The 27,482-nt window shown below is 40.3% G+C and overlaps 2 protein-coding genes across 2 annotated transcripts; one reads left to right on the top strand and one right to left on the bottom strand.

Moving 5' to 3' along the window:
- The first annotated feature begins 3,752 nt into the window (after positions 1 to 3,752).
- On the top strand, positions 3,753 to 11,389 carry LOC124266144 (neuronal acetylcholine receptor subunit alpha-3-like). The gene is given in 7 exon segments (XM_046700953.1): positions 3,753 to 3,919; positions 4,745 to 4,789; positions 7,396 to 7,505; positions 7,950 to 8,205; positions 10,053 to 10,181; positions 10,183 to 10,330; positions 11,127 to 11,389. Coding segments are annotated over 7 exon segments (1,116 nt in total). The 5' UTR covers positions 3,753 to 3,754.
- Positions 11,390 to 18,189: 6,800 nt separating this feature from the next.
- Positions 18,190 to 26,315, bottom strand: LOC124266145. The gene is made up of 3 exons (XM_046700954.1): positions 26,185 to 26,315; positions 25,531 to 25,725; positions 18,190 to 18,495 (listed from the first exon to the last, which is right to left on the bottom strand). Exons 1-3 carry the CDS (start codon positions 26,249 to 26,251, stop codon positions 18,191 to 18,193), a joined length of 567 nt encoding a protein of 188 aa, XP_046556910.1. The 5' UTR covers positions 26,252 to 26,315; the 3' UTR covers position 18,190.
- Positions 26,316 to 27,482: the final 1,167 nt, after the last annotated feature.

Below are 27,482 nucleotides of genomic sequence, written 5' to 3'. Positions count from 1 at the left end.
CATGGAGTTTTGATTAAGCCAATGAACATATATCATTGAATTGTATGTCCCATTTGACAAGATTCAAGAAACATGGCATATCACGGACTTTGATTAAGAAACGTCACGCTTATATCCCAAGTACCAAGTTGTAAAACCAAGTTTGTGATGAACTTAACCAGCCTGTCTGTGCCAGGATCGATCCTTGCAGCATGATTTTGTATTAATCGACAATTAATTATTATTGCACCATGACTACTCCATAACGCACACTCAAAGCGCTACATTACGTCACCGGCAAATGGATCAGCGACAGTATTTCACTTTCAACTCTCCGGGAAGTATACAAGGTACTATTTTAATAGTATTGAACACATGAAGTGATATCGGTGAATTAGTCATTTCATATGACAAAACAAGTCCATGTTAGATTTCGTAGGAGCATCTAATAATACTGTTTTCTCAGTACTGTTTGTGTTGCACGTGGGTACATTTTGCAAATATATGACAATGAAAAGAAAACACTTGCGGGCAAACATTGATCTCATCGTGATGCATTCATGTGCAGTCGCTGAGCGCGTTCCTCTTTAAAGGTGTCTATCCATGACGGTAATCCATACGGAACGTTTTATTATTGTATAGCTAACGATCCAACAAATATATCAACTTATTCTTTTGGCAGAAGGTTAATGTGTGAACATCTTGTCAATAAATGCACATACTATGCCTCTGCAAGGATAAACATTTCATTGTATATTGTATCATATATTTAACTTCAAAGTGTGTCCTAAGGTACCGTCAATAGACTACTGCATAAAAGAAGAACCTGTTAATGGCGTCGTATTTCCCGGAGGGAAGTAGCTGGAAATAGATTCAATGAACGACATAACACCAGCTTTAGGTGATAGTTGGAGGTCGAGTGAGTTGAACGACTAAATACAACCCCAAGAGTGATATTTGAAAATTGAGTTAATGAACATGATTCAGCCTCTAGAGTGATAGTGAAAAATCGAATCTGGACCAGGCAATCAAGTGATCAACATCATGAGCATCGATATGGGCTAATGGGATACAATGACATGGGCCTGACCACCCGATCCCTTTAGTCAGCATGGGTTGCTGAAGTCGACCATCTCCGACGGACAGAAACCAAAGAGCTAATATGATAGATATGCATAGTTTGTGTTCTGTTTAATCAGCAATATTTCAAGTGTATGACGTCGGACTGTAAATATTCGAGACTGGACAAGACAAACCATTGATTGATATTGTCATCAACATGCCAGGCATTGTAGTACGATGGCACGTAATGAAACCACTTATCGAGCCTGATACAGGTAGCATGCTAGTGTCATATCCGGAATCAACACAGGTGGTCTTCATATGCATGCTCTTAGGAATGTGGTAGTTGTAATATCTACTGTGATTCAGTTGTAAGATGTAATAAATATTGGTGTAAATATTTGAAATATGGAAGAAAATTGATTCCCTTAACAATCTTTCCTAATGCTAAAAAGAAAGATGAAAATGGACGCAAGTCATGGGCAACTGTAGTTAACATGGAATCATACCTTGACAATAGACAATAAAGATTTAAGATATATATCACTTTTAAGGTTAGGTGAAATAAAAATAATGGAGAATACTGGTAGAAAAAAAGGTATACCTAGCAAATCAGGATTTTGTCCATTTTGTAAGACTATCTTAGAAGATGAGTTATATTTAAATAGGTTGCGGCTAAACTATATGATACATATTGAATATGCAAATAACGATTGTCTAATATATCTTCTTCAAAATGCTAACCCTAAATTTATAGCTATTTATGCAAACTATGTTACTCATTACTGTCAATGTATATAATAATAGTAATAATAGCATATTTGTACCGCGCATATCTGGTATATCGCATGCTCAAAGTGCACGGTCACAATGTGATTGTTATTACCCCGGACAATGTATATGTATATGTTTTCAACGTAGATGCTGTGAATATATGTTATACATATATTGCTGTTGCGAACCTAAGCACCTTGTATGTATACATCTTCCATTCATATTGTATAGTATGACCAGAAATTATTGAGAATTTTAGGAATCTGTTTAATTGGATTTCTAGTATAAACAACCTTGACCAGCTATCAAGTGCTTGGTTTCATTCAAGAGAGACAACTCCGTTAATCCTTTTTCATTAGTTTGTGAAGAGTTATCCCCCTTTGTTTACTTGCTAGCAGACGACATTTTCAGTGATCCTCAGCATGGATGATTTAGAGAAGAGGAAGTTGATTTTAGAGTATTATAACAAGGACATCAGATCAGCTAAAGTGATTTCAAGTAGAACAGGCATCCCTTTGTCCACTGTTTATCGTGTTTTGAAAAATATTGCAAATGGATATGGCTTTGAGCACCAGGGAGGCCCAGGTAGGCCCAGAAAATTGACTGTCGATGACTGGAGGCGAAACCTGAACAAAAGGAGCGAAGATTGAACTGGTGCTTACAGCATAGAATTTTTTTAACTGGGACAATGTGATTTTCTCAGATGAAAGTTCTGTGTGGCTGTTTCCTAATACACTGAAATTTTGGACCAAACAAACTGAAAAACCAGCGCCCAAAGTACAGTCCGAAATTTATCGTGTGGGGTGGCATATCTGTGTTAGGGGCAACGCCCCTCTGTGTATTTGAAGGGAATATGAACAGTGAGCGTTACACAGATATTCTCGAGGGACATTTACTTCCATCTGCTCACGTGTTCTGTGGAAATCTTTGGATTTTCCAGCAGATCAACGACCCAAAACATCGTTCAAAGCATTCACAGGCCTGGTTTCGGACCCAAAATATGACATTATTAGATTGGCCAAGCTATAGCCCTGACCTAAATCCAATAGAAAATGTTTGGGGACTTATGAAGGAAAGTGTCAATAAGAAAAATCTGACAAATATTGCTAAAATGAAAGAAGAGGTGGTCCGATATTGGGACAGCATGGACGACGCCTTTCTAACTTCTTTGATAAGTAGTATACCCCGCCGCATTGAAGCCTGCATTGCTGCCCATGGTGACTTGACAAAATACTAACTGTTCACCTGTCTTTGAATCTGGAGTTATGTTCTGCTAATATTCACATTTAATACGTGAGTAATGAGTGAAAAAAATAAAAAAGTACAATCTTAAATTCTCAATAATTTCTGGTTGTACTGTACTTAGGCCTGTTGCCTTTATACTGAATACATCCTTCTTCTACTCTTAGGAATTGTATGGAACCGCTGTTCTGACAAAACTGAGCACAGCACGACAAGTATAGCAGCATACGTGCAGATCTAAGGCTGTTGTAAAACAACCCTGACCAGTCACACACAGATGCCGGTTGTTATCTTACACACGATGGCGCGCCTATCTTCATGTCCACGCATCCATCACATCCATGTTTCAATGTCCTCATCAAAAGCATTCCAGAAATAAGTCTATTATCTTTACACGTTTGATTATTTTCAGGGAAGTAGTGTGATATACACGTGTATTGATTAAGCAGACTGATACTGTTCATCGTTTAAAACGGTCAGCATTTATTCTTAAAGAGCCATTTTGCATGAACGTGGCCCACTATGCCATGCATACAACACTGGTTCATAGTGGCCCCGGGTATCGTATTAATGGCTCTCCATGGCGTTCTCGTGTCGGTTTCTTTTGGTAATTACAATATCATACACGTGTAGTCAAATCGGAAGTTGGTACTGATCGTTTTAAAGGTGAAATGATAACTGGTTATCCCTTTCAGTGATGTACTGTGTGTCTGTGGTGAGGTCCCAACAGGCCTTCTCTCAGGATGAATACAACCTCCGGATGATGAAGCTCGGGCCAGGAAGCAATTACAGCCATATTGTCCGACCCTCCAGGCAGGTCCAGACACAGATACGGTTCAACCTACTCACCATCAACGACCTGGTAAGATCCCACTCCATACACATGTGCATTTACGTTCATTTTATCATATTTAAGGTAGTGCGATGTAGTGATAGTAATCATCTATTCTTCCTCAGTATCATACCATTATTAAAACTATTTACATTCGTGAGACAATTCTCATGAATAAGTGTCATACAACATTTCATATTACCTTTGAAACAACAAGGCACTGTCCGGTTGAGGACGATGATTTAGAGATTACACTTGCGCTTTCCAACAAAATGCCAATTTCGCTCACGGGCCCAGCAGGTCATTTAGTGTTTGATCAAATGAGGGGTGATTTGACCGAAAGATATGGCACTCTGAAGGGGGCGTTAGATTTGCATAATTAAAATTGTATGAATTTTGAATTTAGAAATTTGCCAGAATTGGTAGGGGGAGCTGAGTTTTTATGTGTTTTTTTTCATGTTATGTGGTTTGTAGTTTATTTATTTAAATTTGTTTTTTGCCTTTTTATATTTGAACTTTTATGGGTTTGTTGTGTGGAATTATATGCGACCTAGGAGGCCAGTTTTGATTAGAAATATACCTACATGTATATAAATAGATATACAGTATATATAAGGCTTTGAAGGTTTGGGTGTTACTTGTAGGGCTTAGGTGTGTTTGTAGTGAGTGTTTTTTGGAGTAGATGATTTAGTTAATAATTTTAATTTTGGCATTTACTTTGCCACTTTTGGAAGGTTTTTTGTTTTGATCTCGTTTTTAGATAATGGTATATTTAAGTTAACCTCTGGGAGTTTGGCTGCTTGGTCGGCATGTTCGTTGCCAAACACACCGATAATAAAGACTCCTCTCTTGCAGAACACCAGAGGACAAACCATGACGACGACAGGATGGCTTACAGTTGTAAGTTGTTTCCGGTTTGTTATACAACTGGTTTGTTGGTCAGTTAAAGGACAATGCACAAGGCATTTCAAATTAGACTCAAACTTATTTCCAAATGATGTTGTGAGGGTCATGCATATGTTATGGCCAATTCAACTTAATAAAGACGTTTTAGGGACACAAAAGTCGACATAACTTCACTTGCTTTAGACTGGGATTTTAGCAACTCTCAGACTAATTAAGGGTCGAGTCGCTTGAAACCGTTCTTCCTTGGAACCGTCTAAAATATGTCCAGTGCGATATCAAGGAACCTGCCAACTGACGTCCCAACTAACACACAACGTCTTTGCAACGTTGTGGGAAGGTTGTAGATTGGTAACGTCATGACACAAAGTTGTGACAACGTTAGTATTACGTCATTTAATAACGTTATGTCACAACGTAATAGCAAGGTTGCAAATTTACGTTGAGGAAACGTTATGCTCTGGGCTCTTCACAATTTTATAACAACGTTTCTTAAAACTAGGGTGTCACGAGAGTGTTTTCTGTAAAACCATTTACTTTGAGATTCTTTCTTCACTATTCAGCTATGTACAGCTTCAAAAAACACACGACCAAAATAACATGCAAACAATTCTTGACGTATAAACACTGAAGTGAATTGCTGCTTTGTTTCTTATGTACTGGGAAAAAATTCCCCAACAATTAACGTTAATTAGAACGTTAATACAATGTAAAATACGTTAGCATCAAACAACGTTAATCTTATGGCGATGTAAAAATGATGTATCACAACGTCAGCCCATATCTATATTATTCAGTAATCCAGGGTGCGCTAAAGATTCCTAAAAGCGGGTATTTTCAATTTGATAGACTTACAGTGATTTTCCTATTTAACAGAATTTGAATGCATAAGTACGTTGTTTCTGTCGGAGGTCTACAAGATGGTGCGTAGATCAAATCAACATGACGCCCTATGACGTAAAACTGATCAAGTTTCATCAGTTCCTCAGAGATAGATGTATCAAGAACATGAAAGAAATGCTTTCCTGGACCATCAATAACTAGGGGGAATATTTACTGAAATACACATACACTTCTACATCTGCACTGAATTGTATTGCATCGGCGACCTGTCAATTTCGCACGTGAAACACAACGCGCTCTCAGCTTTGCTCTACAAAAGAAAAGAAAAGAAATTGAAATTGAAAAACGAAGAAAACAGTTTTGTCCCTTCGAATCATTTAGTTTCAATTTAAGACTTTGCAGAAAAACATAATTTGCCACACTGGCAATAATTTATAACACTCTAAAGCGTGGCTTCGTGGGGCAACAGTGTTCAAAGTTGTATCGAGTTGAAAATAAATTAGCGAAATGTCACTTGATGTGAGGGGGTCTAAAACCCAGCAGCAGAAACAATCTCAAGAAAGCTTCCAAGTGCTCATAGATACAGTTCATTTTAACGGTTGATAATGCTTACCCAATGCCACGGTTCGCTGAAAATCAACCAGTACCCGCCACGGGTATGCTACAAACAGGAATGGTGCAAAACGGAGTTATATATTTACATGTTCATCGAAACACAATATCATCTCTTTGGAGACGTTATCGAGAACAGTGCAAGACTCACGACTTTCTACTGAGCACGTAAGCAAGACAGACTTATTCCGTTGACAGAACTACGGAATCAATACAAACTTCAACATTTACAGCACGGACAATTCCTGGGTGGGCGTGGATGGGTGTAATGGTATTGGGTAATATCCCAAGTCATGGGAAGAAAACAAACCATAATTGTTAATGTCAGATTGAAATACATCGGTCAAGATCATCTTCTAACCTTTGTGCAATTACAAGGATATGACGTAACGTGTAGTTCAATGCACGCCCACATGTTGCACGTGTTGTAACAGACATTTGAGTATTGGTCGGCAGTTCCCCTGAACCTCGGCCCGATAGACCATGACTGAGATGAAAAGGTTCGACGCCACCCACAGGAAGAGAACCACTGTGTAATGGTAGTGGTTTTCTGTTGTGCCAATTGTTTGTTGACCTTAACGTTCGGTACAACATCACCCATATTACGGCACTGTGTAGCTGAGTTGTTACACCACCCGTCTTTCAGGGCACTCCAAATGCAGCTAGTATTTCTAAGAAATGGTAACATCACCTATCACATGTATGATCCCACCTGAAGAACAACGAGATGACGTCACGGGTGTTTTAGACCAGAATAGAAAACGGTAATAATTTAGAAAAAAATAATAAATCTGTTGACCACAATGTTGTGAAACTAACCAGATACAAATATACCAATTGACAAACCCGTAACAGTAATAGTAATAACAACAATAATAATGTGCATATTCTTAATGTGTCAACGGTCAACGTTCTTTCCCAGTTCCACTAGGAGTATTCGACAAAGGCTTCTTGTTACCATCTCACCCATTCACTGCTGGGTGAACAGAGGACCAGTTTGAACAAAGTCTCCTCCCTAGTATGTCACCACATGTGTTAAATGTTCTTCAGTGTGGAGCAGGCAGAAGTCACATACACTGTCACAGGCGTCAAGCTCCCTGACTCCGTCAACTTTCAAACTACACTACAATGTGATGTTCTTGCTTCAGAAATGGACAGATCCACGTCTGCAGTGGACACCGGCATCACATGGAAATGTCACGTACTTGTTTGACACAGAGAAGGTCATCTGGCGACCGGAAGTAGTCATTGACAACGCGTAAGGCAAACTCTGATTACTGCAGTTCTCTCTGTTGTTGAGGTCCATGTACCAGGGTACATTTTTGACATAATGAATATCATTCCATTCTTTGCGGCCCTATACATACAACTGTAACAACATAATGTGTGTATACAACGAGACCTTTATTGTGTAGTGTTAAATATGGTGCTATGACTGCAGTGCAAACGTAGAAGATACTTCACGACCTTGTAGAGGATATGTCTTCTTTGCCTAAATGATAATGACTTGTTTTTTTATTTTTAACATTCAAATATCTTTATTCAATTATCATCCAAACATTCAATAAAAAAACATCTTTCAATTAAAAGTTATTGGAGATTTGTTTTCATTTTATGTTACGTTTGCACAGTTTGATCAAGTTTAATTTTCCAGTTCTACGTGCTTGTTCCTGCGTCATACACCTGCTCCTGTCACTTTCAGAGTTAATGCAATCGGCGTCATAGAGGACGATGACCTTCTGATACGTGTCAAGCACACAGGGGAAGTGACATGGGAGCCGCCAGGGCTGTTCTCTACGTCCTGCGACATTGACGTCACGTACTACCCCTTTGACCGCCAGGCCTGCACTATAGAGCTGACGAGTTGGAGCTATAACATCCACGAAGTTAATCTCACACAATTGTCATCTGAAGTCTTCTCGGGCGACTTCAGCGAAAATGGAGAATGGGATCTCAAGGTAATCAGACTGAAACCCATAACAAAATACTTTACATCCGCTCATCTTGTTACGAATCGATAGAGAGAATGTTGAAAACTGGTCCCCCAAAGTAAAAGCGCTTTTGACCTTGCTTGTGTGAGTTTTTGTATTCATCGACATAGGCCATCAGAACCGCTGGGTGAAAGATACTGGTTGATTCTGTTTGCAAATTGACCCCAATAGCATGGCAACAAACGGTCGACTTACTTGACTTGGTTGAAGGCGAACCAACCCTCTCCGGTAGAGTGGATTGCTGCTCAGTGGGTTATTATGTAAGATGCTGTCATATGGTTTGAATATCGCTGAGTGGCCGTGAAATAACCCTCATACACACTCAGTCTTCTCTCTCGGTCTCTCACTGTCTACAACGTCTCTATCTGCCTGGCAATATCATTGTCTTTCGTTGTTTAACGGTTTTGTGAAGCTCTCGTAAAATATTTACATTCACCATCGCCGGAGTGTGGCCAGGCTGGTAGGTTTCACATTTTCACACTACCCAAGTCGAAACGTTTCTTCGAATTGTAGACACTGAATTTCCAATAACCACGATGTAAGATTCTCGTTATGTCCGCCATGTCGTTACCTCAGGTATACAAAGTGTATATGCAAATATCAATATAAATTTGTGTGCGCCCACAACTGACGTGAAGTGTCATATGTCGGGATTACAAGCAGCTGAAAGCTTACTTTCAATGTAATCTTTTGATTTATTTGATCTCTTATTTTGATCTCACACCGGCCGGGTCGTCGAGGTCGAGGTCAAGGTCGAATGGTACTGAGGACCGATTTCCCCCTTGCCGGACACCGACAAGTCATGGAAATTGTATACTCGTTTTGAGTGAGTGAGCGAGGGATGGAGTTGGGTTTCACGCCGATTTTAGCAATATTCCAGCAATATCATGGATGTGTCACTAGAAATAAGCTTCAAACATTGTATCCATGTCGGGAATCGAACTCGGGCCTTCGGCGTTACGAGCGAACGCTTAAACCACGAGGCTACCTCACCGCCCCTATACACGTTTTGAACACACACGTGAATGAATGCCATCTAATATGATAAGAATAGTTCGAATACGCTTGTCATCAATACCTTGTGCCAATAACGTTTTCCATGAACCTATGCGCCAAACATTGCCAATAGTATTCTGAAACTCAATGAATTTTTCCTCTCTTATTAAGGGGATCAATAATAGCATTTGAGGTAAAAATATCAGGTGCTGCAATTAGCTGGACGTAGCTTAGGTCGTTGCCCAGTAGTGGTCTCAAATCGAACTGCACCAAGGGCGTTGCCTAGAATCCAAGATTCCCCCGATTATGATCCCTGGTTAGTCAGCACAGTGGTAGATCTGACTGATTTACTGTAACAATAAGCTGACACCCAGTGATAGGGCTGTAATATGTGATCCACGGCCAGGTTTAATGCAATAGTGATTAATGTGTTTTGAAAACGACATATTAGAGTTAATCTTAAAAAAGTAATAAGAAAACATATGAAACAGTAATTTAGAAGATCAATGCTTCATCTTCTACTGGCGTCCTGTGCGTTGGAATCTCAGTTAGGATTGTTGCTCTGTACTCGGTATAACATTGAGTGAAGTTTAACGTCAACAACATATGAGTTTTATCACGTCGGCCGGTAGACCTTCGAGTCTGGACCGGACAAACCAGTGGTTGAAAATCTCAGCACTAATCAGACATGTCTCTGAACATGGCCACCCGATTCCCATTTGTCAGCTCTCTTTCACTGTTCAGGACATATTGGGAACCTAATCAAAACCGGAATCTCAACAGATAACCTCTTATCAAACACCATTTGGTACTTACAGTCTACCTCAGTGACCTCCAAGACCCTGGTAGAGGCTGAAGGGACGTTCTCCCAGCTGGACTTTACCCTCCATCTACAGCGGCGTGTGACCTACTACATCCTTAGCATCATCCTACCCATCGCCCTCACCTTCTATCCTGAGCGTCATCACCTTCACCCTGCCCTTCGAGTCGGGGGAGAAGGTGAGCTACGCCCTCACCGTCCTGCTGTCTTACGCCGTGCTGATGTTGTTGGTGTCAGAAAACATCCCACCCACCTCAATCACCGTCTCCGTCCTCGGTAAGTGTTGAACAGAGAGATGACTCGCAATAGGGCCTGTACGTCTCGCGAGTCGCTACTTCCGGTACTTAGCTGGTTCCCGGCTCCCTTTGAGTGTGACAACTTGCGATATGCAAGACTGGGCCCAGCTTACTTCCGGTACCAGATTTCCGGTGACAAGCACATATTCAAAAAACAGTTCTGATTCCAAATTGCGCGACCGTCAAATATGACTTTTCTAGACCGGACCAAGCGTACAACCATGCTTGGCTGTCACAGCTGTTGACAGTCGTAATGGTTGGCTAATTTTGGGATGGTTACATCGGAAATTTGTTATTATTTGTATATTTGTTACATTACCATGATGCCTGGTGTCACCCAACCTACTGTACCTCCATTACCACCTCCGTCCTCGGCAAGTGTTGGACAGAGAGATGCCACGCAATAGGCTTGATCACCACGTCACTACGTCACCATGATGCTTGATGTACCCAACCTGTTGTACCTCCATAACCACCGCCGTCACAGTATGATAATTCGAATCCTTATATTATTCAGTTAAAGGACGTACTTTAAAACAACCCTTATTTAACTTTTGGTTATTTCCTCATTATCAACCTCATGGTCTCCATAGCGCTTGTGCACTTGTCAGAATTCAGGATCGTAATATGTCATACAGGAATTCTTAATGTCATGTGTAGCATACCCGTCACTTTGCCAGGTAAGTATGACAGCAATGCAGCTATATTTGTTAAATTAACTCAAATAATTGTTGATTGACATATGGTGACACATCTCTTGTTTCACTTCTTTCAAGGTATATATTTGGCACTTATCTTGTTTGTTGGAGCAAGCACGACCGTCATCACCGTCATCAACATACACCTGTTTCACAAACGGTCCAAGCCACCCGTCTCCAAAACAGCAAGAGCTTTTTGTCTCCACCGTCCTCTTGAACATGGCCGGCTGGAAAACCCCGAGCAGCGCGTACAGAAAGCGAGCTCATCTTCAAAGGTGAAAATCGTTCCCTACGAGGACACAGAAATGAACCAAAAATCCGAGCAAGCGCCAGGCCGATAAACCGGGCACCGAAGCGTTCTCGAAGATGCATCATTCTATTCATGGCAAGAAATAGCCCTGATGTCGGACATCATGTGGTTTCGAGTGTATGCCGTGTTTGTGGTGCTTGTCACTATTGTGTTCATGATCTGCCTTCCCCTTGGGGGCCACCTAAACTATGTATGACTCAAGGACATGATGAAAGGTCTGATTTTTCGCCTGTCCATCCATTTGCCGTGAGAAAAGGATAGCTTTATTGCGATTCAAATTCATTTTAATGTTACCATACCATTTGTTATAATAGGTACTGAAAACCAAGCAAGCATGTATCTCTTTTGAAATAAAACACACATATCCCCATTCTTATTTTGCATTATAATTGTTTCAAGTGAACTTATCGAGTACTTATCTAGTTTTTCTCTCAGTCTCAGCTTACTTCATGTCCATGCGAACAATAATATCAACTGGGTAATTAAGGTTGAATAGGTTTAGACTCCCGATCATGTCCAAAACGTGCTCAGTGGCAGAAAGATGAGGACTTATGGCTCGCCATTGCACTGGTTTCGCTGCTGGTGGTTGTCAGGTATAATACCTACACGGTGGGCAGACCATCGTCACCGTCACTGTCCTGTGATCGCTCAGCACGATATGCATCACTATCGGCGTATGATGTCTCAGTAGTGCTGTCCTGTGATCGTTCAGTGGACTATATGCATCACTATCGGCGTATGATATCTCAGTAGTACTGTCCTGTGATCGTTCAGTGGACGATATGCATCACTATCGGCGTATGATGTCTCAGTAGTACTGTCCTGTGATCGTTCAGTGGACGATATGCATCACTCTCGGCGTATGATGTGTCAGTAGTACTGTCCTGTGACCGTTCAGTGGACGATATGCATCACTATCGGCGTATGATGTGTCAGTAGTACTGTCCTGTGATCGTTCAGTGGACGATATGCATCACTATCGGCGTATGATGTCTCAGTAGTACTGTCCTGTGATCGTTCAGTGGACGATATGCATCACTATCGGCGTATGATGTCTCAGTAGTACTGTCCTGTGATCGTTCAGCGGACGATATGCATCACTATCGGCGTATGATGTCTCAGTAGTACTGTCCTGTGATCGTTCAGTGGACGATATGCATCACTATCGGCGTATGATATCTCAGTAGTACTGTCCTGTGACCGTTCAGTGGACGATATGCATCACTATCGGCGTATGATGTGTCAGTAGTACTGTCCTGTGACCGTTCAGCGGACGATATGCATCACTATCGGCGTATGATGTCTCAGTAGTACTGTCCTGTGATCGTTCAGTGGACGATATGCATCACTATCGGCGTATGATGTCTCAGTAGTACTGTCCTGTGACCGTTCAGTGGACGATATGCATCACTATCTTTGTATGTTGTGTCGGTAGTACTGCCCTGTGATCGTTCAGTGGACGATATGCATCACTATCGGCGTATGATGTCTCAGTAGTACTGTCCTGTGATCGTTCAGCGGACGATATGCATCACTATCGGCGTATGATGTCTCAGTAGTACTGTCCTGTGATCGTTCAGCGGACGATATGCATCACTATCTTTGTATGTTGTGTCGGTAGTACTGCCCTGTGATCGTTCAGTGGACGATATGCATCACTATCGGCGTATGATGTCTCAGTAGTACTGTCCTGTGATCGTTCAGCACGATATGCATCACTATCGGCGTATGATGTCTCAGTAGTACTGTCCTGTGATCGTTCAGCGGACGATATGCATCACTATCGGCGTATGATGTCTCAGTAGTACTGTCCTGTGACCGTTCAGCGGACGATATGCATCACTCTCGGCGTATGATGTCTCAGTAGTACTGTCCTGTGACCGTTCAGTGGACGATATGCATCACTATCGGCGTATGATGTCTCAGTAGTACTGTCCTGTGATCGTTCAGCGGACGATATGCATCACTATCGGCGTATGATGTCTCAGTAGTACTGTCCTGTGACCGTTCAGCGGACGATATGCATCACTATCGGCGTATGATGTCTCAGTAGTACTGTCCTGTGACCGTTCAGTGCACGATATGCATCACTATCGGCGTATGATGTCTCAGTAGTACTGTCCTGTGACCGTTCAGCGGACGATATGCATCACTATCTTTGTATGTTGTGTCGGTAGTACTGCCCTGTGATCGTTCAGTGGTCGATATGCATCGTACTATCGGTGTATGCTGTCTCAGTAGTACTGTCCTGTGATCGGTCAGTGGACGATATGCATCACTATCGCCGTATGATGTCTCAGTAGTACAGTCCTGCGACCGTTCGGTGGACGATATGCATCACTATCTTTGTATGTTGTGTCAGTAGTACCGCCTGTGATCGTTCAGTGGTCGATATGCATCACTATCTTTGTATGTTGTGTCAGTAGTACTGCCCTATGATCGTTCAGTGGTCGATATGCATCGTACTATCGGTGTATGCTGTCTCAGTAGTAATATAAATTATTTTAACATATGTTGGCATAAAAGAATTCATCAATTTCGCACATAACTTCACGCATCACAGTGAGTCAAGTTTATTCTATAGATTGTAGTTTTGTTTTCAGGAACAGTTCAGGGCAGAACCCATAAACTGTCTTACTTTACTACCTGACGTCAGTCTTCTCATGTTATGTCATATAATTTTTTTAAATACTTGTATGTATATTCCTGTTAGCGTCTAAATATTCAGTCAAAAGATGGCAGCTATTCGAACATGTTGCACTATATTTATTTGAAACTTTCGCCAGCACAACAACACAATTTCTTTTGCATTTGTGTTTACAACGCCGAGATTGCTTTTACATTTTAAAATGCAGTATTACAAGTAAATCGCTTGTTGATCAGTTGTGGAGTCATGTATGCCTTGGGCCTGTGTCAGTCTTTTGTTTTGTCTGCTTGTGATGCGGATCTGTGTGGAAAGTAAGGTTTCACATATGAATACACAATGCCATTTATTAAGTGGTCAAATCTAACATACGTTATATACACAAAGAATGTAGTTAAGCACCCCCTGACATGTCTCAGGATTGAATGAGCCCCGATCTGAACCCTTTGGAGCATATTTGGGACATGATTGGTCGTCGTGTGCAACAAATGGATCCTCCTGCACAGAACCTGGACCAATTGGAAGCTGCTATACACGAGGAATGGCATGGACTGCCCTTTTAGAGGATCAGGATGCTGACAGGGGGCATGAGGAGGAGGGTGCTGACTCACACGGAGGTTACACTCGGTATTGACCTTGAATCGTGTATGACACGCAAACATGACATTTTGAAAATTCACATTCGCCAATAAATTGAATATTAAACATTCCAGGGCCATACTTGTATGGACATGGTTTTGCATTAAAATCAGTGTTTGTTTTTTTTTTAAATGAGCAATTATCATCATAAAATCAATATGGATTCCAATCATTTTGTGGTTTTGTATGTATCAAATGATCATACGGGTCAGCAAAACTCAATTTCTATCGTGGTCACCACGAGAGGTTTTATACAAGAGGTGCTTAATTAAGTTCTTTGTGTATATTTGGGACTACACTTTCTGAGTAAAGTACAGATTTTAGCACTATTGAGCAGACTAGGAGTCTAACGTGTGTGCTGGCGAATCCCGCATGAGACTCATCCCAACAAAGGTTCCAGAATCTCCAGGTTCCCATTGTCAATTGCTGTCAAAAACCACAATTCATGAATTTAAACATTAAAAGAGCCGGTTGCAGAAGCCATAAATTTATGTAATATTTCAGTAGAAATGGATTGTGATTATAATGCTTCAGGGGGAAAAAAGAATTATAAACATTGTTCCTGAATGTCCCAGCTATATAGACTTTGATAGATATATCAGAATGTGTTATGTGTGTCACATTAGTATCAATGCATACTACAATGCTCTGTTCATTCCCTTGTTCTCTTTAAGGAAACGTATCCCAGTAGCATTGTATTTACCGATATGACTGTAAGTTAATCAAGTGTCCTTAGATCAGCAAGTGTTTTTCTTATCTATGTGAGCAGTGATAGATATTAATCTTTCCGCACCCAAGTACACTGCTTTGTCCTTATCTGAATGGAATGTAGCATCTCTAAAAGGCAAAAACCCGACGCATTCGTCGAAATACAAATTATCTTCTTACAGGATGTTTTTCTTACTTGGCCTTCCATTCATGAAGGGCTGTTGAAGATCCACGTTAATTCACAACTATTAATGTGTGTTAATATCCGTGAACCAACACGTGAGAGCCTACAAATGTTATAACGCTAAAAAGACGGCAGATTCACTGAAGACAATATCTTCTTCCAATGGCTGGCCACAAGAACTGCCCCACAGTTCATAGATACAATTGAAATACATTCGTAGAGAATACCTCCACGCCAACCAGGTTCTAATCCGGCAACGCAACGATTTAACATCATTAAATGTGCACTAACAAACACATGATATCGGTGAAACTTAGTGCAAACACTGGTTCAGACACACTTGATTATATTCGTGACCAACTCGTGTTATTCCGGGACAAGCCGAATAGCGACTCGTGACCGTCTGGAAGGATTTCATATATTGGAACTACTTTAAACAGGAACGATAACTCTATTCTTGTTTGATTCCAATGGTACTTAATATCACCGAAGTAATCATACATTGTATTGCTGTTTATGTTTTTAAAGCATTAAACCTTTTTGATACAACTAAAAGAAGGAGAAAAACTTATTTGTTACAGACTTATTCTGACGTAATTACCAGATGTTCAATTTTCGAATTATATTTCTAAATAGGGTTTGATAATCACAAATGGGATTTGTTTATTTAATATGTAAATAACATTACGAAAGCTACATTAAATCCCAAAGCAGAAACTCAAAAATGACTTTAAAATATTTCTCAAACTGAACATTCGTGTAACCTTGCTGTCATACCCCAAGTTGAATTTTGAATGAATTCGCTGAAAAAATATATGAATGACCACAAAAATACAGTCAGACTAAAAATATTCCCAAAGATGTGAAATATATGCCCAATGTTAAAGATTAAAGTTGATTAGTTACCTGCAGATATATGTCTAATATTATTGTTTTGAAACTCGTAGCGATTTATAATTACAGTTCCTAAAATTGTTGGAAACGCACGTACAATCTACATAGCAAGCCCGCAAGATCGTCAGAAATACCCTCAGTTGGAAACATGAGAGCCGTAATGTCAACAAACGCACGTGCGTGTATTTGAATCTCTCACCGTCAATCGCATGATTCTTATCGAAAACTTCATACCAGGCAGCAAAATCCTGTTAGCTAAGTTCTTTGTACTTTCAATATGACGATAATATATTTTTCATGTTTTTTTAAACAATGACATGATGCCATAAACGATTTAAGTACTCGGGATTATTTTTACCAAAGCACCGCAGTCATTTACGCGCGTTCTGATTGGTTTGTCGTATTTTCGCACATAACAAGCATCGAGAGGGGGACAAGTCTTCTTGGAGGTCACGGCGGAAAGGGGCGAGTGGTGACGAATGATATCAACACCACATTCTGTGATGGGAAACAAGCAGAAACAATTCCACGACAAATCGCACCTAGTGAGAAAATCCAAACTTCTTGTACAGTGTCACAACAGGTGTCGAAAAGTGGATAGTCTATCTCAAGTCTATCAACAGTATAATTTTCCCTTCCTTAAGTTTCAGGATTGTACAGTCTCACTGGGCCTCCTTTGAAATGTAAATGGAGATACTTGTTTCGACAGCAGAATTGTAGTATATGTTACGAATGTCATGTTGAAATATTAACTATACAATGACTTCTTTCTTCTACCCATATGGTAGAAAAACAAAATCATATTAATGACACAACACAACTGTAAATAGTTTGTTTATTAAACATTCATGTTGCCAGTGCTATAACTACAAAGCGGTTTCATTAACATGCCTGAAAAACATTGTTAGAATCAGTAGCGACGGGTGGTGACATTCTCGAAGTATTGTTACTTCAAATGCAGCGGAGTGTAACCGATGGCCCCGCTGTTGGATAATAATCAACGTGAACACGATATTGGTTATCTATTCATTGTCCCGATCCGTTGAAAAGCATGCATTAGTGAGAGCTTTCGTGTCACATTACCCGTGGAGCTTGGGCACAGCGGTAGTGTTGTAGTTTGTTGTCTATCTGTTTCCTGGAAAACGGATGACCCAGTCATCGTCGAGCGAGCTGTCTAAGGGCTAGAGATCCAGAGTGACCAGGCAAGTGATCACCTGTGACCGGGTGTAAAAACCTTGGAGTCAACTTTGTGTGCAGACTCTTTCAGTGTTGTCACAACCCTTAGCGTACAGTACACAACCCTGTGAATCCATTTGTATATGGTATATGACCAGATGGTGGCCACATGAATACGCGCAAACACCTAGTTGCTGGTACAGCAACATGCAGTAAAACTTGAACAAAATCCTGTGACTATGTGTCCCAGTCCATGGGTGAATGGGTACCTCGTAAGAATGTGAAAGCTGCCATAACTCGGTGCGCGAAGTGGCTGCAAGAGATTGATAATACGATGTGTCGTTGAGACTGACATCTAAAGGTCGAGGGGGGAAACATACACGCGCCTTGACCATGTACTAGTTGTGTGGGTATGTGCGCTATATAAATATCCTATAATACTAATAAAATAATCTACGTCAGATCGGTGTGCTGAGTTCTATGGGCACACCAGAAACTCATGCCCGGAGGTTGGAATCCCGGCACCATACCCAGCAAAGTTAAAAATCTGAGACCAGCATAGCTTCGAGCTTTTGTTCGTAAGCATATTATTCCGCAAAGTATGCTGTAGGTGCCACTATCACAATTATCGAAAACACGACACCGCCACCAATGGCGATTTTAATCCAATTTTCCTTTATATTATCTATCCAACCACGCTCCAGTTGACAACAGTCGAACAGCACACGATGAAACATGCATTTGTTTTCCATATCATCGTTGAGAATGTGTCCATTTTTAATAAAAAGACGAAAGATGTCTTTGACGGTAGATTCCAAGTCTCTTGGAAGGTCGATGCTTACTTCAGAAGCCTTTCCAACTGATGCAATGATCAATATAGCCGAAGGCAAACCTGAGGGAGAAATATGATTATGTGATAGAAAATATATAAACATTTATAATCAATTATAGTTTTCTGGAAAAGGGGTCAATTTTATAAACTAACACAATCGTCATTCTAACAGGATCAAATTATGGTAGTCTTATATATTTATGTTGTTCAAATATATATAATAATTTGATATGGCATTGTTTGTTGTCGCATACTTTTGCGTTAGTGAAACAAATGTGGACAACTTAAAGCTGATGTATGGCGTTATTACAGCAAAGGCTGAGCGGAAGGAGAAATACCATGGTTCCGGCACTGTGAGACTTTTAAGAAAGGTCACATGCAGCGCAATAATATTCCAATTGTGTACTGCCAAACATATTTTACAGTAGTGAGCTGAATAGACTTAAGAATTACGAGTTGGTATGTGTGGCATATTTGGCTGTGCTCTAAGAGAGACATCCTCGATAATCTCCAGGGTATACGTTACGATAACTCTCCACTATACCCTGGATGCATCCACGGCTTAGGGCGATGATTTTATTACCTCCCTTGGCTGGCTCCGCATTCTCACAGTAGCCAATCAGCTAAGCCGCAGTTACAACCGAGCTTGCCAGTGTCAACAAGGATAGCGGTCGCAGTCGCGAAGGTTTGTTCGCAATGCCACTCATATTTTTGGGGAAATAATAAAGACAAATTGACAGATCTGAAACTTTAAAAAATACATGACAGAACTCCTTCTACTTCTTTCGGAGTACTTCTGCATCAATTGTGATGCCAAGTTTTAATGGTTAGATAATTTAAGAAGCGAAAGTCAGTTGTGATTGGTACGCTCAACTTCCCAGCGTAGGCACCTGATTGGATAAAAACCAGCCAATTGAGGTAATAAAATCACCGCCCTAAGCTGTGGGTGCATCCAGGGCATAGTGGAGAGTGATCGTAACGTATACCCTGGAGATTATCGAGGATGTTAGAGAGATAAAGTGCTATTCTATTGGGACAGCTTGGGACACTTCAGAGGACAAAGAGGCACCTCATCGCCCTTTGTTCACCACTGAACCTTTTAATCCCTCGAAACAAGCACCTCACAAGATCTGCCAACACCGCAGACAAGACGTAACTGATACTGGTATAGTCCTTTTGGCTCAAAAGCGGACCGATGGATTGCAATCTAACTCGAAAACTAATAAACATAAAATACTCAATGAATGAGTGGGTATGATGTTTTGATCATAATCAAAACATCATACCCACTCTATGAATTTTGTAGAATTTTTTGTCCTAAAAATAAAAAGGTTGTTTAACAATCTATCATTAAAATATTGACACAGTTCACTATTTGTTACGAGGAGGAGTGCAGAGAAAGGGACAGCCAGGTGTTCGAGAACGGATGGAGACGGCACAGCACAGGTTAATGAATAAATAACTTTGACTGTGAATGTGCTTCTCGAACACCTGGCTGTCCCTTTCTCTGCATTCCTCCCTCGTAACAAACAGTGAACTGTGTCAATATTTTAATGATAGTTTGTTAAACAACTTTATTATTTTTAGGACAAAACTTCTGCAAAAACCTCACAGAGTGGGTATGATGTTTTGATTATGATCAGCGTTTCATTGAGTATGTTATGTTTATTAGTTTTCGAGTTAGATTGCAATTCATATGTCCGCTTTTGAGCCAAACGGACTGTAGCAAGAGTGAGTGCAGCTTAATAAGGCGTGTTAGCTTGCGTAATACTGCTTTCTTTGTCAGGCTCTTTTGGTGATAAGAATAATGAGTTCACGTGGACGTGCAGCACATTGAATACTCGGATGATATACTCCAGTAGAAAAATCATATAACTATATAACTATATAACTATATAAGTATATATATATATATATATGTCTGCGGATCTAAGTCGACCATATCAGATTAATGTCTATTAATATATCGCTCATCTCCTACGTATATAAGAGATATTAAGTACTACGTAGGGGATAATTTGTCCTACGTAGGAGAAAATATGCCTTACATAGGAGATATTAAGTCCTACGTAGGAGATAGTGAGACCAAACATTTTTTTCACCGTGGCCCTACTACGCTTCCGTAGTACTAAACCCTAACTTGAAACTCTACATATTACTGTAAGAGACAGTTATCATGAACATAGAACCGTTCATAGAGAACCGTTCTCTGTCAAGTTTGTATAGGAGATGTTGCGCGTGTAAACGTATGAAGTAATATCCGTTAGATGTTCAACACGAATGGCGTTATGAATTAGCTTCACAATATCATCTGCGACTGAATATCTTCGATATTCACTGCTCGATCAAAGGTAACAGGAGTTTTTAAAACTCCCAGCGTTGTTGAGTGAGTGACTCAACATGGATTTATGCATAAACACCATACAGGGCATTGATTATATTCATGTTCCCAAAGGAAAGACCAGCACGAACAAACACAGGCGTTCGCTACACGCTCTCGCTTTATGAGATATACGACGACAGATGGTTGTTGTCACAACATGTACTCAGTGAGTGTTCAATAGCAGGTTTCTGTTTATCCACTATTATGTATCATTTAGCATGTGTTAAGTTGTAGAAACGCTACACTTCAAAGAGTAAATAAGCACAAGAACTTCCATTTGTTTTCCGTTGTCAGATCACATAATGCCAATGTCATCGCTGGGCGTGGGACGTGGAGTGACTGAAAAGCAAATCAGCTCGGAATACTTTCTGTGTTTCAAAGACAGCTATTTAACATTAATGGCTGGTGTAAATCACATACTGCCAATGTCATCGCTGGGCGTGGGACGTGAAGTGACTGAAAAGCAAATCAGCTCGGAACAGAAGCTGTGTTTCAAAGACAGGTATTTAACATGAAAGACTAGTGTAAATTTTGCAGTAATGACTTTTTAATAACGATCGAAATGGGTTGACCAATATGAATAATCTCTCCATATATGCCTATGAGTATGAAGTCAAGTACATGTAATGCCTTGCAAATGGTATTATTGATAAATATAACTGACAAACGTTCAGCCATTATTTGGGCTGTGGGGTAGTAAAGTGGTTAAAGCGCCTCACTCGTCACGCCGAAGACCCAGATTCAATTCCCAAATGGTTACTATGTGTGAAGCCCATTTTAGGTGCCACCCCCGTGATATTGCTGCAATATTGCTAAAGCGGTAAAACTAAACTGACCCACTCACTTCATTATAACCGACACTGTCCATGTATTTCACGCAGCCCCGACTATTTTGCCGTCGCCCATGTCCGTGTATGAACCATACAGAGACACATACAAATTGCATGTTACAATAATGTCAGTAAAAGCTGATATCATCTAAATGCGTTTTCATGCAAGATTAAAGAGTTACAATGCCTTTAAGGAGATATGCAAATAAACGATAAGAAGGAATCTCGTAGCATGCTGTTACCCTGTAATCAACGGTGAGCGAGTGAGTGTGGTTGCGCCGCTTTTGTAATATTCCAGCAATATCTCGAGGGTGGCCTCACACATTATGCAAATATGAGGGGAATTGAACCGGATCCACGAGCGAAGGCTTTAACCACTAGCCAAGCAAACCGACCCTCCATGATCAACCAGGACGTGACCAGAACATAATTTGGTAAACATCAAGCACATTCCTATGGTTGTTTTCATATATGGACACAGCAGATAATTTCATATATGCTTTCATTCGGAAAGTGAAGTATGTGTATATATAAAATTTTATTTTCTAGCATTGCCATTGAAAAACATAGTTTTTTTACTTCCTTTTTAAAACTGTTTCTGAAGAGAGAATACAATGCAACCATTCTGAATAACACATATAAGATTCGGATTTAAGATTCACAAATCGTAATCGAGACGGGAAGCTATACGAGGACCATATGAGAACACATAACTTGTCAGTTGACACGATTTATCATCAATGAAGATCTTACCGGACCCGAGCAGCGCAAGCTCGAAGCTGGTCTTGTATAAGAAAGTTGAGGCGTCATGGGTGACCAGCGGGGTCATGCATCCTCATTAAGATGGGGGCCGGGCCGCCGAGAAAGGTGGCCAACAGCACATCGATGAAGTGTGCGAGTCTACTAAACTCAAGGTGGTGATTAGTCTGAGTCAGGACAAATGAACACTATTACAGTCATAACTTGTTTGAAATACCCATAATGCCCTTGCACGATCTCATGAACAGTTCCTGTCGATAGTCATCATGACTCCATGCTTTACATATTTTAACATCAGTATAACTGTGCATAAAACTGTGTTGTTTACAGTGACATTGCGCTTTTGCAGAGATTCAAATGTGATGTAAATGAACAATTTATATGATTTAGATAAATATGATAATATGCGCTCATGAAGTTGTCAATGCCTCCCTTCACGTCTTCAGTCAGTGACACGCACTGCCAGATGTTAACGGTGAACGCGCTGCGAATGTTGTGAAGCACGTGCTCGTGAGTGTGTGGGATGCACGAGCAGTGTATCCGTGCTCTACATGCTATGTAACGGTTCTGTCTACTACAGACAGACAACACGTACTTATAATAGATCGTCCACTGTGAGCTTCCTCCGATGATAACGAGTCCCAGTGTACCAACTTGATTTTTATGCATGCTATGATTTTGCTTGCTTGGTTCCTCATTTCATTAAAATGCACATACGAATACACATTTGTTTGCATCTCTAACCAGGTGTAATCTTGAATACGAGTGGACGTTGCTTAGCATAGCATTGACTACATGCATAATACGTTGTGTAGTATATGTGCAACATATACAGTATTGCAGTATGCATATGACAGTAAGGGCTTGACAGAAGGGCAAATAATATCGGTCTGTGACTGTGATACAGACTGGGACAAGGTATGGAAAACCAACAATTTGGACAACAGACCATTGTTTGGGTCTTTTAATTGTAAATATGATTCAAATAGCTTAACCTAGATTTCGATATCCTTCGAATGTACATTTGGTTGAAACTGGAAAATATACATTTATCCCGAGACAAGAACGAATGTTTACATATAATTCAAAAGTATGACAGCACGAGTATCCATTTTGTCTTTTGTCTTCTACCCGTCCCTACTAGACGAACAACTGGTCTCTGAAATGAACATATTTTACAGAAAAAAATTCATAGTAAAAAAGAGAAATATAATAAAAAGGAGCCCTGAGACATTCTCCTGAAGCTGTGGAAATCTAGACTTGCCACATTTTCTAGACTTGCGTGGACTAGGATATATTTGCTTCAGGGTCTGTATGACAGACTACGTCCCTACATACGCTGAATCACAAGTGTCTCCAGGTCACGGAGAATCATTGGTGTAGGGGCTCGTATTGCAATTCTCGTGCGTTTGCATGTGTTGTTGACGCGGCATGGACGCCTTGTAACATCACTATTTGATTATGATTCACAAACACATGCTCATGATATGATCGGAATCATGCCACGGATTAGCAGATATTTATCATGAAAACAGGTTTTCATGTAGGTGGCTTGAAACTTGCTTTTACAAAGGCCAATAGATTCGATCACAATACTTTTCGTTTTACAACTTCTTTTCTCTTAACATGCTGACCTCAAAACTGATTTAAATTGTAATAGCTGATTAAAGAGTAAGACAATAAATAGTATGCCAAATTATCGTTACCATGACAACCCTGTGATATTTTTCACCTTATGTAAGAAAGTAATAAATACGATGCTAGGTATGGCAGTACTACTGCAGTTGATAGTGTCTGTCGTAAATATTAATAAGTTGCTTCAACGCCATCACTAATCACTGTGTATGTATACAATTATATGTGTGATGGAGGAGATCTTGCGTCGCTAGTTTTCTCAATAATCTGAATACATGTATGTAGCGTGAAACCGGCAGATACCTATAGAAGAAAGTGTTTGCCCTACCTGTAACAACGATGGCCCTTGTATATAGAAGGGATATAATATGGGGATGAATGGCATGTACTTTTATCTTGGCCCGTTTATGAAGATAAATACTGCGATCTTTCACAATAATCTCTCTGGCTATCAGATTGAGGGTACTTTTTAAACATAACTGGTATTTCAATTATTGTATTTATACAGTAACATTCTCCAAACGTTCTCCACATACGTCCGTCAGATACATCGCGCACTACCTCTTTCTCTTTTGATCTCTCAAACGACTGTTACACGTTCGGAGAATCCTGGTCAAAGTTGAAACGTCTTAAGACTATTCCTACTATTCTGTAACATGCACATTGTACCTAAAATGGGTAGAGCTTCCGTTCGGGGAATATCAGAAGGACAGCGATATACACTTGTCTCCAATGTTGTAGAAGACACTCCACTTACTTAGGAAAACAATAACCCAATGAGATATTGCATTCATGTTGGATTCAATTTTTTCGGCCCCTATCAGATGTGAACTTGAACATGCAAGGTCTGCGTCTATGTCAGACTAAAGGTCTACGAGTTGTTTAGCAGCACTGGGGCGTAATAGTCATATAGGCCTGCTCCAAACAACGGAATATATATCTTTTGAAGGACTTCTCCGACGGGTAAAGGTACAGCAATGCAACATCACGAAAAATCTTTTTTTTCACTATTTTTCATTTCATGTCTCACAGAATATATAATTTGATGGGCGAGAGTTTTTAATATCGTTCTAACTTAGTCGAACTAAGTCAAAATGAGCTGAAATTTGTGTCATGATGCTTATTAACATACACTCATTCATTTACAACCTCCAAAACATGAATTCTGAGCGAAATTAAACATTCTCGCCCATGGGCGAGCGAGTTTAAATCTAATCGCAATTTTTTTTCGCAATTTTTTCATCCTTGGCATATATTCATAACAACTGCATGTTTAATTTGGTCAAATCACTTGTCAGAAAATGCCCACAGTGCGGAGAGTTTCTGGACTTTTGTAAGTCCAGAATTCAATTGTGACGTGTTATATCGACTTTTACTGAAGTACTAAGCCTTCATTCAACATGTGGAAGCAATCACTTTTTTCATTCTGTTGAAATACTAAAAGCATACGCCGTCTACATATTTGACAGACTTGTAAAAATGATCTACGTCTTAATTTGTCAAAAATGAGTCCCTCTTCATCTTTAATGCGAGATGAAGACAGATATATGACGATGAAGGGGACATCCTCCCTCAACTTTGATCCTTTCGCTGTGTAACGTATCACATTTTGGAAGAATTCTTCTCGAATTGTGTCGTGTTCGCCCTCAGGGATGATGACAGTTTTCTCTCTCAGTGTTCTCTCTGAAAGATAAATGTCACTCTTTGTAGGTGACGTGTGGTGGATATTGTATTCTATATATAATACTTTCATTTCATCTTACTCTTATTTGAAAGTGAACTGTCGGGCATCAGTCCTTTGTAGGACAAATGTGAGTTGACTTGGACATGCAACTATAATCCCACAGCACAGATAGTGAGTGAGTTTAGGTTTACGCCACCTTTAGCAATATTCTAGCAATATCAGTGCGGGGGTCGACAGAAATGGGCTTCACACATAGTACCCATGTGGGGAATCGAACGTCTTCGACGTGACGAGCGAACGGTTTAACCACCAGGCTACCCCACTGCCCAGATAGCACAGATAGAAGAACTTGTTATTCAGCATCTAGCATGAACTGTGGTTGAAGTCAAGGACATATCATGCACTGTCATCACTGTAGAGGGTTTATGGTCAACAATACTAAACGTGTTCCGACTTACCCATGTCGCTCTGTCCATTCATGTCGATGCTATTGTATATCACTGGTCCGGTTGAAACCTTTGACATCCTGAAAACTACAACATTTTTATGTCAACATCGTTTATGTCTATGTCTGTTTTTGTATGTATGTATGTATGTATGTATGTATGTATGTATGTATGTATGTATGTATGTATGTATGTATGTATGTATGTATGTATGTATGTATGTATGTATGTATGTATGTATGTATGTATGTATGTATGTATGCATGCATGCATGCATGTGTATATGTATGCATGTATGTGTGTGCTTGTGTGTATGTATGTGTGCTTTCGTGTATGTATGTGTGCTTGTGTGTATGTATGTGTGCCTGTGTGTATGTATGTGTTCCTGTGTGTATGTATGTGTGCCTGTGTGTGTATATGTATGTATGCCTGTGTGTATGTATGTGTGCCTGTGTGTATGTATGTATGCCTGTGTGTATGCATGTGTGCCTGTGTGTGTATGTATGTGTGCCTGTGTGTATGTATGTGTGCCTGTGTGTATGTATGTGTTCCTGTGTGTATGTATGTGTGCCTGTGTGTGTATATGTATGTATGCCTGTGTGTATGTATGTGTGCCTGTGTGTATGTATGTATGCCTGTGTGTATGCATGTGTGACTGTGTGTGTATGTATGTGTGCCTGTGTGTATGTATGTGTGCCTGTGTGTATGTATGTGTTCCTGTGTGTATGTATGTGTGCCTGTGTGTGTATATGTATGTATGCCTGTGTGTATGTATGTGTGCCTGTGTGTATGTATGTATGCCTGTGTGTATGCATGTGTGCCTGTGTGTATGCATGTGTGCATACCCGCATGCCTGCCTGCGTGTATGTATGTACACATGCAAATCTTCCCATCAACTCAAAATACTGTCACCACACGAGTGTGATAGTTACGCCATGGTCAGATACACTACTGTTTTTCTTTCAGAAGACATGGGATCGAAATATTCCACAGAAAGCCAGCAATGTGTTGATGTCGGTGTAGGTGAGAGAGAGAGAAGTGGGGAGAGGGAGAGTGAATTTAAAAAGCTAATTTAGAGAACATGTTGAAAGACGTTCAGTATGAAAACTTACCTGTTTCCTTCTACCCTTGCTAAACATTGGTGTCCACGGCTCGTCAAAATAGCAACTGCGCATAAACAGGTCAGTAAAAGGTGTTGTCAGCCTCGGTTTAATGCATACGATATCTGCGCCTTTGAGGGTACCTGTTCCCAGCCACACAGCGCACACATCTCCCACGGCACAGACAGCTCGAAAGCTGTAAGTAAAAAG

This window comes from Haliotis rubra, unplaced genomic scaffold (assembly GCF_003918875.1).
Source record: "Haliotis rubra isolate DU_JTF1 unplaced genomic scaffold, ASM391887v1 Scf1232, whole genome shotgun sequence".
Lineage (NCBI taxonomy): Eukaryota > Metazoa > Mollusca > Gastropoda > Lepetellida > Haliotidae > Haliotis > Haliotis rubra.
The sequence above is the reverse complement of the archived record's forward strand: the minus strand, read 5'-3'. Positions and strand labels throughout refer to the sequence as shown.